Source organism: Mesoplodon mirus (genome assembly GCF_964341445.2).
Source record: "Mesoplodon mirus genome assembly, chromosome: 7".
Taxonomy (NCBI): domain Eukaryota; kingdom Metazoa; phylum Chordata; class Mammalia; order Artiodactyla; family Ziphiidae; genus Mesoplodon; species Mesoplodon mirus.
Window position 1 is genome coordinate 27,742,932 of NC_138983.1, and position 14,100 is coordinate 27,757,031.

A 14,100-nucleotide genomic window follows, 5' to 3' on the forward strand; every position below is an offset into this window, starting at 1 on the left:
TTAAAAACAATAAGATAAATATGTCCAACTGGAACTAACTGATTAAATTCACTAGTTAACATTGCTTTCAAAATGTATAATATCTGGGAACTGAATATTACTAATCTTTTATGAGGTTTGCTTTTCTAATGAGCCTGGCCAACACTGCCCTAAAATGTCAACCAAGAATACAGAAGTGTAAATGAGGGAGAAAAAACACAGGTACTTTACTTTAGGTCACCTATCCTAGACTATTTCTTTTGATAATTTCTTTTGTGAAGCAAAAAATATGGATTTCAAGGGCTCCTTTAAACAATCTTTTACAGAAATAAATGGTTATAGGTAATATTATGAGGCTTTCCTTACAAAAGAGCACCAACTTTGAGCTGTGAAATATGAGAAAGTGTTCAACAACCGCCAATAAAACATCTCCTGCCTCCTTCCCAAGTATACAGAACGCAAACTTATTTTATACTATACGTTAATGCAGGGCAGGAAACAAACATATTTAAAGCACACACCATGAAAAGAAAGTTCTACAATGAACTATCACCACATGCAAAAAGGGTTCTGTATAACAAAGCTATTTCCATGTCCCCAGGGGGTGACCCAGAAAAAAAGAGTGCTTTGACCTGGTTATAACAACTTCTCTCTCTCTTGGTAATCTATCCTGGTCTTCAACAAATTATCACTCTCAAAGTTTTTCCTTCTATCAAATCTAAATCCTCAGTGTTAGAAGTTCAAGTTCATTTCCTTCTTTCGAGGAGCCATTTATTGAAGATGGGTAAAGAAGGAAAAATTAATGTCGGTAATCGAGAGAAATGACAATACAAAACCAGGTTTACTATGAGATTTTTGAAATAGCTCTAGTATGAAAGGCTTAAAACCAGCAAGTTGTATCTGGATAAGAAATTTCTATTCCTTATCTAAACAGCAAGCCAATTTCAATTTCAAACTGAAACAAAGCATTCTCACTATTTGGAGCCTCTGGTAATGAAGGAAATATTTAGTACTTAGATCTGAGGTACTAAAATGTCATGAAAATTTGTATTTCTACTGTCCTCCTAGAAAAGCTCACCCGCCTGAAAAACATGCAAAGCAGACAGACATCATAACTTCCCAGAAGATCTGCCTATTTATTGGAATCATGAATCAAGCCCAATCTCACTGTATTTGGTTTGTCTAAACTTTGTTGTGACCTCATCAATGTGTTACAAGAATCTCCTGAGATGCAGTAGGCTAGAGCGCCTTCTATTAAAACCTCCAAACCAAGGATTTCAAAGCTCAAAAGAAATCCACATTTCCAAAGACTTCTCAAAGGCAATGAGAAAGGCTTGAAGATGCTGCTTATTTGTTCTTCTAACATCTCTTAAGCCTCCTTCATGTAATTCTACTGCTCACTTTTAACCCTGCTTCCTATTTCTCCCATTTCTGGTCTTACCCACCCAATACCCTAGCAAGGGAGAATATTTTTTGATTCCTGATCTCTCCCTACCTCTTTTCTCTGTCGACAGTAGGTTTCTAGTCAGTTTCACTGATAAGTTCTTAATAGTACCAAGCTGTGGAGTGGCAAAAATGCAGAGCGACAGTGCAAGTACACACCCTACACTCCTTAAGATACAGTTTTGTGGATTATTCTCACCTTAAGCAAATCAGCACCCCAGAATAAAGACTGGTAAAGACGTGCAAAGCACCATGACAGACTGTTATCTACAGTAGAACTTGGCACTTTAGAAACATAGGTAACTTCCCACACACAATACATCCATGTTTATTAGTTTCTACACTTTCACAGAAATTTTACCATGTGAAGCAAGGTCAAAAAGATGTATCTATGGATAGAATTCATCCTCAGATGAAACCACCTCTACATTCTTTTGCCGGAAGTGCAAGAATTTACAGAAGAAATACAACATTGGAAAGATGCACATAAATGCACCAAAGAGGAGGAGGACCCAATATTCAAGCCATATTTGAAAATTAATCCAAATTCATTGCAAAGGTATATTTATTGGTTTCTTAACATTTAAAAAAAAGTACTGATAAGTTCATCAGTCTTAAAAAAGTAGAAGGGCTTTAGAGATGATTAGTATTATGAAAGTGACTATTAAAAACTAATACTCCAGTACATAAGCAAATTGCTTATGAAGTCTTTCCACAAAGGAATCACACACTAACTGTAAGAAAGACTTAATTTTACTGATACAACTCCCTCTGAAAACAGATATGGATATTCTATATATATTGTTGGCTTTAACCTATAATGTTGTATCTTAGAAATAAAGCCTTATTTCTCAAATCAAATTTTCATAACCTGAGTAGTAGGAGCCTTACAATCATTTTGTTAGGTTTGATCGTGTACTGGTGCAGGGCATGGGAGGAGATTCAATAATCAAGTACAGAGACAGTAAGCTTTTATCAACACATGTGAGTCAATGCTGAGCCTGGTGCGCTATGGCAGAGTGCAATTGAGTGTTTTCCCCACAGGCTGTGGCTGATTATTGACTCCCCCCATTAGCATGTAGGGTGCATATTGAAGGTTCAGATAGAAGGCTGAGGGACTCCTATCCCAAGGCCAGTGCTGAAAGACAGCCTATCACTTCGTGTAACTGCAGTCCATGCGTGACAAACCTGACCTACATTTGTCCCTTTCTTTCTCACAAGAGCTTGTCCCTGTTTTAAGAAGCTATTTTCTAAAATGCATAGAAGAAATGACTTTTAAAATTGCTTAGGAAATGTGCGTTCCTAAGATATCATTTATAACAATCTTACAAGGAATATAGTTTATCCAGGAGATAATCATGAAAACCTAGTTCAGAGACAGCAAAGAGTGCTTTAAGATGTTATCCTTTATAGTATCTTCCTATAGATTGTCATTTATACAGTATATAGTCTTAAAAGTACTCAATGAAAATTTTAATCAGTACATAATTAAATTTAATATAAAGAAGTTTTTAAACATAAAAAAATATTAATTAGGAATGTATAATTAAGCATTTTTCATTAGTTACAAAAAGTAGCTTTCATGGCTTCACAAGAAGCCACATCCTAGTAGTTTTGTTGACTTCTCAATGGATACACAGTAATCACTACTAAGAATTGGGCATAATTAAAAACAGTGACGGGAGGGAAGGAGTAAAGGAGGCAATAACAACTTGGTGCAAATGCTGGAAAGCGTCCCCCAGAAATGGCTGCAGACTGTGCTTCACAGAGCTGCCAATGTGCTGGGGCTCCCCACCACAAGTACCTACCATGCCGCTGCAGGTCATACTCTTTTTTTGTCTCTTCATTCCCTAGAATTTTCCATGCCTGATCAACTTCGATGAACTTCTGTATACATTCCTCCACTGTTCCCGCTGGTACATCTGCACTTTGTTTATCTGGATGATACTGCCAATCAAAAACAAGGGGGGCGGGGTGATGAGTAGAGAGGGTGTGTGTGGGGGGGTAGGTTAAAAAAAACCCTCTAAATCTGAGATTTCGTTAAGAGAGAAGGTAATGAGAAGATGAAAACTAAGATGCCAAGCAACAACACAACAGTGTTGGGCACCGGAGACAACTGCCAGGTTAATTAGAGCACTGGAGTAGCTATAAATCCACCAGTGACATGATCTGTCACAATGTGCAAAAACAGCATTTTCTGGATAATTTGCTGATGGAATCACTGGTCTCATGGACAATTTACCCAGAGAGGATGACTAACACAAACAGAAATAGGTACATGCAGACGAGCAGGACCTGACAGAGGAAGAGTACAAACTCTACAGAGTATGAAGCTCTCCTTATACAATATGCTTGGCTGTAGATATCATAACAATGGACTACTAGCTTTTCTTTTGAAATTACACAATTATTACTTTAGATTAAAATACTTCTCATCTTCTGGCTCAGCGCTGAAGATTTTAACGTTATAAATCCCCAAACACAAATTTGTATTGAAAAATGGTTATTTTAGGGCAGATTTGTAAGAAACAATTTTAAAGAACTCAACAAAACATTTGAATACAAATTAATTCGTTAGTAAATCTTTCTTGCATTTGTTTTCATGCTGAACCTTCTCCACACTGCTGGTGATCCTCACTAGCAGAACAAAGGCTATTGTGATATTTGGTTGCCCAGAAGAACTAATGAACATCATGTATGCTGGGAGAAAGATTATAGGGCAAACAGAACCAGGCTTCCATTTTCCCTCTGGGAAACTATTTCTGTTCTTCTCCTCCTATGCCCGAATCTATCAGCTATTAATATTTAAATATTTAAGCTAATTAATATAATGACTGAAGAAAAGGAAACTTAGGCTTTATTGTTTCATCTTTTTTAGGCCATGATTTATCAAATGATGCTCATGAAAGTTATTCCCATACTGAGGTTTAAGCAATCCTTAAAGCTAGGATATTAAGTAATGTACCAAAGCCAAAATAGAGTAGGCTACATTAAGTTCTCTACCTAAACCTTCTTCTAACACTATGTGAAGAAGTTCTTATAACAAGTTTGGTATGAATCAATGTTATTTCATGCAACATGCTCAAATACACCACTAGTAAACATTTAAGAGGTATCAATACTTACACGTGAAAACGCAATCTCAGTATGCCGCTAACATTGAGTAAGGCCCTAGAGAAACCATTCCAATCTAGCAGCTGTATCACAGAAGTACAGACTGGAAGATAGGTAATTTCTAATAGGCCACTACAGAAACCAGTAGTGGTTGGTACAATGAACAGAACACAATGGACTAATCATACACCAACCAGACCAAGAAAGCCCTACAAAACCAAGAATTAGTTCCTGGCACCCAAAACTAAAAGCTATCACTAAATTTTGAGTCATATATCATTTCTATGGTAGTCAAAGCACAATTCAATCATTTCCCTAATTTGGTATTTTCCTATTATTTTAAATAAGTAATTCACCATCTGAGGCTTTTAGATCTATTCTGTTGTGCTAATAGAAGGCAATAAATTTTATGCTGTGATACAGGTTTTAATTAAAAAATGAAAGTTATAGCAAGAAAATAAGTATGTCATTTGGGGTACCAAAAGCCTCAGTCCAATCTGCTTTGACAGCAAGTTCCAGAACAAAATGAAGGTCTAAAAAAGATAATATTCTGTGGTAGGCTGATCATAGCCCCCCAAAATATCAGGTCCTAATCCCTAGTTCCTGTAAATGTTACCTCATTTGGAAAAGGGGTCTTTGCAGATGTGAATTAAGTTAAAGATTGGGAAGATTATCCTGAACTGTGCACATGGGTCCTAACTATAATCAAAGAATTTTTATAAGAAAGAGGCAGAGGGAGATGTAACACACAGAGGGGAAGGAGATGTGAAGACTGTGCAGAGAGATTTTAAATACTGGCCTTAAAGACTGGAGTGATGAGACCATAAGCCAAGGAATGCTGGCAGCCACCAGATGCTAAAAGAGACAAGGAATGGACTCTCCCCCTAGAGCCTCTAGAGGAATGGTGGCCCAGCCAATACTTTGATTTTGGCCCAGTTATACTGATTTTGGACTTCTAGCCCCCAGAATTGTAAAAGAATAAATTTCCGTTGTTTTAAGCCACCAAGTTTATGGTAATTTATTTCAGCGGCCACAAGAAATTATACACAATCTAAATACATCTACGGTTTAAAACTAGAATATCACAGACAAAACAACGTCTAAAGATATTTCAATTAAAGGTCTATTAATAAAATGGTGTCATTATTATGTACACATATATATATATATAAAATTTATTTATTTAATTTATTTATTTTTGGCCAAGTTGCATCTTCATTGCTGCACACAGGCTTTCTCTAGTTGCAGTGAGCAGGGGATACTCTTCGTTGCGGTGCGCAGGCTTCTCACTGTGGTGGCTTCTCTTATTGCGGAGCATGGGCTCTAGGCGTGCGGGCTTCAGTAGTTGTGGCACAAGGGCTCAGTAGTTGTGGCTCACGGGCTGTGGAGCGCAGGCTCAGTAGTTGTGGCACACGGGCTTAGTTGCTCCACGGCATGCGTGATCTTCCCAGATCAGGGCTCCAACCCGTGACCCCTGCATTGGCAGATGGATTCTTAACCACTGCGCCACCAGGGAAGTCTATTATGCACATTCTTAACTTAAAACATGCAAAGCTTCTTTATTGCGCACAAAAATCAAGCCTCTGATACTAGGTTCCAAGACTTTCTGATCCCAGTGAATGTTAATTTTTTCCTACTATTTCTATATCGGAGCCCTCCCATGAGAGGCAGGCTCAAGCATTCACTAGCACCACAAGGACCACAGTCATTTTCCTCTGTTGTCAAGGCTTATTTTATTTTATTTTTTAAGGTTTTTTTGGGAGGGGCTGTGTTAGGTCTTCATTGCTCCGCGCAGGCTTTTCTCTAGTTGCGGAGAGCGGGGGCTACTCTCCGTTGCAGCGCGGGCTTCTCATTGCAGTGACTTCTCTTGTTGCAGAGCACGGGCTCTAGGTGCGCAGGCTCAGTAGTTGTGGTGCAGGGGCTTAGATGCTCCACGGCACGTGGGATCTTCCTGGACCAGGGCTCGAACCCATGTCCCCTGCATTGGCAGGAGGATTCCTATCCACTGCACCACCAGCAAGTCCCGTCAAGGCTTATTCTTTGCTCCTCTTTACTTTGAATCCCACTAGCCAAACTTTCCCACTGTTGAGAGCCCAAAGCTATTCCTACTTCGTTCACTCAATGACCAAATGAAAGACAGAAAATCTATAGCATCCTGTGTTCCAGGGGCTGACTTACTAACTGAGGAGCCAGAAACAGCCACACAAAGATAGCATGAACTTCTTTACTTTAGAAAAATTCCAGCTAAATCATACAAACAGCAGGGAGTTCCGAGGAAAACACTCACCAATTAAATACAGAAAATATTGATACTCTTAATTAACAGAATAGGTATGTACTAAAATCAATGTTGCAAAGTTCATTTATTTTAACTTCTATTTGCTACCAGTACTAAACTGAAATGCATTTTGCTGGAATTGGAAGAACTTAAGTCACCTAGAAGCAAGGAACTCAAAATTAAGAAATCAGCAAATCTTTCAACAAACAATTGGAAAATTAAAGTTTAAGAAATTACCAATTACAATAGCCTCAAGGGCAAAAAAGGGGAAATAAATGGAAAGAAATAATATGTTCATGATGAGAAGATCATGTCCATCTTTCCTAAACTGATACAAAAGTTTTATACAATTCCTATAGAATTCCAGTGAGCCACTCTGAAGAAGTAGACAAGATGATTATAATATTTCCATGGAAAAACAAAGGATCTAGAACAGGCAAAAGAATCTTCAAAAAGTACATAGTTGAAGGACTTACATGATTTCATGACTTAATATAAAGCTATGGTAATCAAGACTGTAGTACTGGCATAAATATATAAAAATAGACAGTGGAACAGAAGAGTCTAGAACTAGAACATATGTATACAGTCAACAGAGGTGCCAAGGCAGTTCAATTGGGAAAGGACAATCTAGAACAAATGATGTTCAAACAACTGGGTGTCCATGTGGAAAAAAATTAACCTCAATCCCAATCTCATTAACTACACAAAAATTAATTCAAGATGAATCACAGATATAAAGGTAAAACACAGAACCATAAAGCTTCTAGAAGGAAACACAAGAGAATATCTTTGTCCCTTGGCAGGGACTGCTTTGACAAAAAGCACAAACTATAATGAAACAAAATGGATAAACTGAACTTCATCAAATTTTAAAATTTTCTGCTCATCAAAGATACCATTAAGAAAGTAAACAGACAAGCCACAGTCTGGGGAAAAAAATACTGGCTAAATAATTATCTAACAGAGGACTTGTATCCAGAATAAACAAACAAACAAAAATCCTATAAATCGATGGTAAAAAGACATACTAATTAAAAACCAGGGGGAAAAACTTGAACAGACGTTTTTCAAAAGAAGACATGAATAGACAATTACACACGAATGTACATTCAAATCTTTTCATTAGTTATCAGGGAAATGTAAATTAAAATCATGAGATGCTTTTAAACACCTAATAGAATAGCTCAAATAAAAAAGACTGATGACACTAAATGCTGATGAGAATATGGAATAACTGGAACACTCATATGTTGCTGGCAGGAAACAATTTGGCAATTTGTTATAAACAAACATACATATCTACTCTGTGGTCAAGCAATTCCACTTCTGGATAGTTACCTAAGAGAAATAAAACATTAAAAATGTATAAAAATGTATGTCCACAAAAAGACTTACCAAAGAATGTACTAACACTCTTATTCATAACAACCACAACCTGGAACCATAAATGTCTATCAACGGGAGAATGGATAAACTATAGTATATCCATAGGGGAATACTATTCAACAAAATAAAAGAAAAAAACTATGATACACTCAATAATAACACAGATGAATATCTAAAACATTATGTTGGGACTTCCCTGGTGGTCCAGTGGTTAAGACTCCACATTTCCACTGTAGGGGGTGTGGGTTCAATCCCTTGTTGGGGAACTAATATCTCACATGCCCTGGTGTGGCCTAAATAAATTAATTAACTATTATGTTGAGCAAAAGAAGCAAGAACAAAGTGTACATAGTATATGATTACATTGATATGAAATCCAAAGTCAGGCAAAATTAAATCTATACAGTTGGCCCTCCATATCTCTGGATATGCCATTCTATATAAAGGACTTGAACATCCTTGGTTTTTGGTATCCTCAGGATGTCCTGAACCAATCCCCCAAGAATACCTAGGGATGACTATAGTGATAAAAGTTAAACGTTGGTTTCCAGGTTGGAACAGGGTATAAGGGATATAAATTAACTAGAAAGGGACATAAGAGAATTTTCTGGAAAAACAGAAATGTTCTATATCTTGTTTGGGGTGGTAGCAACATGGTATCAAATTTCACCAAACTGAACACTTAAGATCCATGCATTTTTCAGTGTATGTTGACCATATCTCATAGAAAAATACCTTCAAATATGTCTAAATGTTTTAAAAGGAATTTAATGAATCTTTCTAAGCCATAAAGGAAAATGAGGAATTTCTTTCAATATTAAACAGAGAAAAGTACAATAAAAACATAGAAAACTAATGAAAAGACAGATATGAATTAGTGAAAAGTTTGAATTACAGCCTAGGTTTATGGAAATACAGTTTTATTTACTTTCAAGAACATATGCCAACCTCCAAAAACTTTAAAACATTTAAAAAAGTTTAGTGTTGCTGAGTAGAGGACTAAAGTACATTCAAAATTAAAATATGATAAATATGTCACAATACTAAAAATACTGAGAGAGTATCTCTCTGTGATTCTTTATTATAATAGGACAAAGCTGTCTATCTCCAAAGTTTTAGCAAAGTGCTATTTTACTATTCTTAATTGACTTGACACTCACAACTTTATGGTCTATGTAACTTCCTCACATGAGGGGAAAACTATTCAATTACATAGACCTATGGTTTTCAAATCCCCAAGCCACTTATTGAGGATGAGAAAAATAAACACAAACAAAAGATTAAAAAACTGTCTTGATACAAAAATAAGGGATCACTCATGACACTACAAAACATATAGAGAAAATAATTTTTTAACAGAATTGGTATGTGCTATCTACTTACTATCTAATTGATAACTAATATTTTAATTATGGACTCTTAATTCTGACTAGCTGAGATTTTATGGCAATGGGTTGTTCAATATGGAACATTTTATTTTGACTTCAAATTTTCTCCATAGAGTAAATCCAAGTGCTTTCAAAATTCCTAATTCTGGAGTGACTCTCACATTGTGTCAGCTCAGTGCAACTCAAAATGCGGTCATCAGATTTGCAGCATCAGCATTATCTGAAAGTTCGTTAGAAGATGGCCCCGTCTCAAACCTACAGAGCGGGACCCCAGAATCTGTTTCACCAAACTCTCCAGGCAATTATTATGCATGTTAAAGTCTGAGAAGCACACTGTTAGCCTCTATTGCTTAAAACAAAGAATTATTTGCAAGTCAGAAAATGAGTGCTTGATAAAAAATTTCCCCTTGACAGATGCATTCCTCCAAATACTAAAAAAAAAAAAGTGAGTGACACTCTGCAACTGTTAACCTATAACACCACAAAGAAAATTACATTAAGTGTACCAAGTCAGAAATTTTTCGATATTTGATACCTTTTGTTCAATAATCATAAATGCCAACCCCTTTATTTCATTGTTTGCACAAATGCCAACTTACTTCAGTGATGAAGAAGCTGATGAAATCTGAACAATATGCAAGTGGTATTTTCACCTGTTGTTTTTTTTAAAGAGGGGGGTATAATTTGTATGAGTCTTCAGCTACTGAAGACTGCAATGGTGTCCACTGATAGGTTTAACACAAGTGCCAAGTGTTTTTCTATTAGAAAACACAGAGACAAGTGTTTTTCTACTAGAAGGGGAAAGAAAATTGAAGTATGTGTAAATTGTGAAAAGAGTACAATACAATACATTGTGAAAATTCTAGCAACTTCTAAAAGTTTTTAGTGAAAATTAATATATTCATTACCTCCAAATGACCTTGTCCATTCACTAAGCAACGTAAAGTTGAAATGAAATGGTATTTCTTTACAGTGAATGCATAAGACAGTTTTATGGTAGATTAACCACTACACAATAAGGTAATATTGGACCTAAACAGAGGTCGATCTGCTTAAATGCCTTTCTTACATTCCTTTTTAAAAGGAAATACTGCTTTATTTTACCAATAGCTTGCTACTTAAACATTAAATCAAACAAAAAGTTAAGGAGGTCATATATTAAAGCCTTTACTACACATTTGTGATTATACTGTTTGATTAAAAAAATACTGACTGCAAAAAAAATAATAACAACTATAAAAAGGACTTCGGGCAAATTTGATTGAACAAAAATTCCCACATCATCCTGCTGACATTATTTGATCTACCAATGTGGCCCCTGAGCATACAGCACTTTGATTTTTCTCTGTACATTAACAATGAGTTTAGTACCATTAACAGAATGCTAGCTCTCATCACTAGTTTCACACTTTCTTGAATTCCAGAACCAAATTTCAAATATCTTCTAAGAGCTATCTTATTAGCACTACAAGTTCAACACATCTAAAACCCAATTTATCATCCAGACTCTAAAATTAGTTCCTTCTCCTGCTGAATTCCTCGTGTGTTAAGATCACCACCGAGCTTAATAAATGCTGAATGAATGTATGAAAGAAAAATACATTTCCTAATAATCCAAGCTACAATATCAGGGTAACCTCCCTTTTTCTCATCCCATTAAGAACCAAATTTTGTAGATTCTACCTACATAATGTTCTTTCTATTCCTAATGACAAACCTAGTTCAAACCAACAGTAGCTCCTACCTAGTCTCCAGCATTCATCTTCTAACAGCTCTCCAGTGCATCTACCTGCTTCCAAACTCACTCGCCTTAACTTAAAACCCTGACCATGTTATTCTCCACCTCAAAAATTTTAACTGTTCACATATTGCATAATAAATGAGTCATATTTAATCCTTACAAGTAAAGTCCTCCAATAAAAGAACCCAACCTACCATTCAAGCTTTATCTATTACAAGTATTATAGATATGCCATCTATGTCAGTCTAGTCCTTCTACACATTCTAGACTAGATCTTCAGATATCACCCCTGAACACTCATACCTCTCTGTTTCCATGTCTTACTTACGCTGTTGTCTCCAATGGAACATCCTCCACTAGTTCAAATGTACCTCTTCCATGAGGGTGTGTTTAATATCCCTAGTCAGAGGGCATCACACTAGTTTTGTATATGTGCAACACTGTATCTTAACCGTATCTGTATCTCTTGCCAAGCCCCAATAGGACCAATGCTGAATTTCCATAATATCACAGTAGATACACATTTCCAAACAGATTATAATGCAGAATACTACTGAGGAACTTCAAAATGTAGCAAACATATAAACACTGAATAAAAGCTTATGGTGGGTCATTTTTATTTAGACTTCCCACGCTTTTGTGAGTCCAGTCATCACTACATTTTGAGGCACTTATCACCTCTAAAAATAAAAACTCATTTCTTTGGACCTCTGTTGTGAAATAAAATTGAAAAGGTCAAGTTGACAGAATTATGCAATAGGCATTAGTAAATATGACCACAGTAATATCTGACAACTAAAATAGCATTCCCCAACATTTTTACTGGTGAAGAACTGCTTTTGATTTATCAAAGTATTAAATATAGGCTCCATTAAAATATTTCATGAAAATCAGATTCTTAATCTTTGATAATTTTATAAAAACCAAGGACCTTTTCCCTAAAGTGCTTATCACATCATTGTCTCTCCTCTCAAAAGAACTACAGTTCAGTCAATAAAAGTTAATTCCAAAGCAACTATACCCCAATTTAAAAAGAAAAGTTAATTCCAAATAACTCCATCTCTTTGCTCTTATTCTTTAAACACTATGACAGGTGGCCCTCACCAACACTGCTGAAGCCTTTCCCCACAACTCCACCTTTTCATCTCCTTCTCTCACATAGCACCGTCTTATGCTCATCTCTCTTCCAATCTCCCCTCAAAACTCCTCCAAAATATGCCCCAGATCCTAAGAGGTCTTGTAGTGTAACACCCCTCGCCCCACCTGAAGTGAACTGGTCGAGTCCTGATTACCTGCTGCAGAGACCAAGGCTCATATTTGAGACCTCACTTTCCTTCCACATCTGACAGAAGTGGGAGGCCTGAATTTCTGCCTGTAAACCCCATTCCTCCACCACCCACCAGAAAAGAAGAATCAAGTGTGGCTGGAAGGAAAGAGGCCAAGGGCATGAGTGCTCCCCACCACTGGGCCTCTGAGGTTTCTAGAAGTTAAGGATGGAGACAACGGGGTCTCTTAGGCAACTAGTAAAGAACTAGGGTTGTAGGAGAGCAGTTTCTCTCTGCCATTTTGCAACACAAAAAACTTCCATAATAGCCTTCTACAGAAGGGTCTACCTGGGAAGAAAATAGATGAGGAAACCAGGAAGGAGTACAGAATCACCTTATGTAATTCTCCTCAGGTTCAGGAAAGTCTTCCTACTACACTTCTTGGTCTTGCTTGCCATAATTGGCAATGGTTATTAACCTCTCAAATGTATTATACAACAAGGGGGGAAAAAGACTGTCCTTGGATCATCAATCAGAACAGATAGTACAATTATACATATTAAAACCTAACTTTCCACCACTTTGAAAAACTAGAAATTCCTAAGTTGATATATTTAAAAAACAAAACCAAAACAAACAAAACCCCCCCACAAGGACATCTCCTTTCCCAAAATAATCTTCCCCGGTTCATTGCTATCTCCACCTCCCTCAAAGTATGTATCTTACTATACCTGTTTTTTTTAACTGCTGAATTACCTATGTTTATTGACAGCTTGTAATTAGCAGACCTCTTAAAAAGTTGTTTTATATTTGAAGAAACTGAAAGACAAAATATCAAATAATGTTATTCAAATGAATAATATGTTGAAGTATAGATTTTAGGGTCAAACACAAGAATTTGTGTGACTAAGGCACAGCTAATCTTACAGAATAGGACTCGTATTATTATAATTAATATAAGTGAAATTACTAGGATTCAAAGTTAATATAGCCACTCTCCTTTTCAAAAATTATTGGTTTTTCAGATATAAACTTGTGATTTTAATTTTCTCCCATTCTACCAAACCTTACAGGTATGACCCTGGCTTTTTTTTTTTAATTTTATTGAAGTATACTTGATTTACAATGTTATGTTAGTTTCAGGTGTACAGCAAAGTGATTCAGATATATATATATACACACACACAAATATATATTCTTTTTCAGATTCTTCTCCATTATAGGTTATTACAGGATATGGAACATAGTTTCCTGTGCTATATAGTAGGTTCTTCTTGTTTATCTATTTTATATATAGTAGTGTGTATTTGTTAATCCCAAACTCCTAATTTATCACCCCTACCCTGCCCCCTTTGGTAACCACAAGTTTGTTTTCTATGTCTGTGAGTCTATTTCTGTTTTGCAAATAAGTTTATTTGTATCATTCTTTTAGATTCCACATATAAGTTATATCATATTATACTTGTCTTTCTCTGTCTGACTTGCTTCACTTAGTATGATAAT

The 14,100-nt window shown here is 36.1% G+C and overlaps 1 protein-coding gene across 2 annotated transcripts in view; it reads right to left on the reverse strand.

Moving 5' to 3' along the window:
* DNAJC24 (DnaJ heat shock protein family (Hsp40) member C24) overlaps positions 1–14,100 on the reverse strand; it is a 62,596-nt gene that overhangs the window by 13,106 nt on the left and 35,390 nt on the right. For both annotated transcript variants that reach the window (XM_082627320.1, XM_082627321.1), the window contains exon 3: positions 3,231–3,369. In XM_082627320.1, coding sequence (XP_082483446.1) covers positions 3,231–3,369 — 139 coding nt within the window. The remainder of the gene's footprint in view (positions 1–3,230; positions 3,370–14,100) is intronic.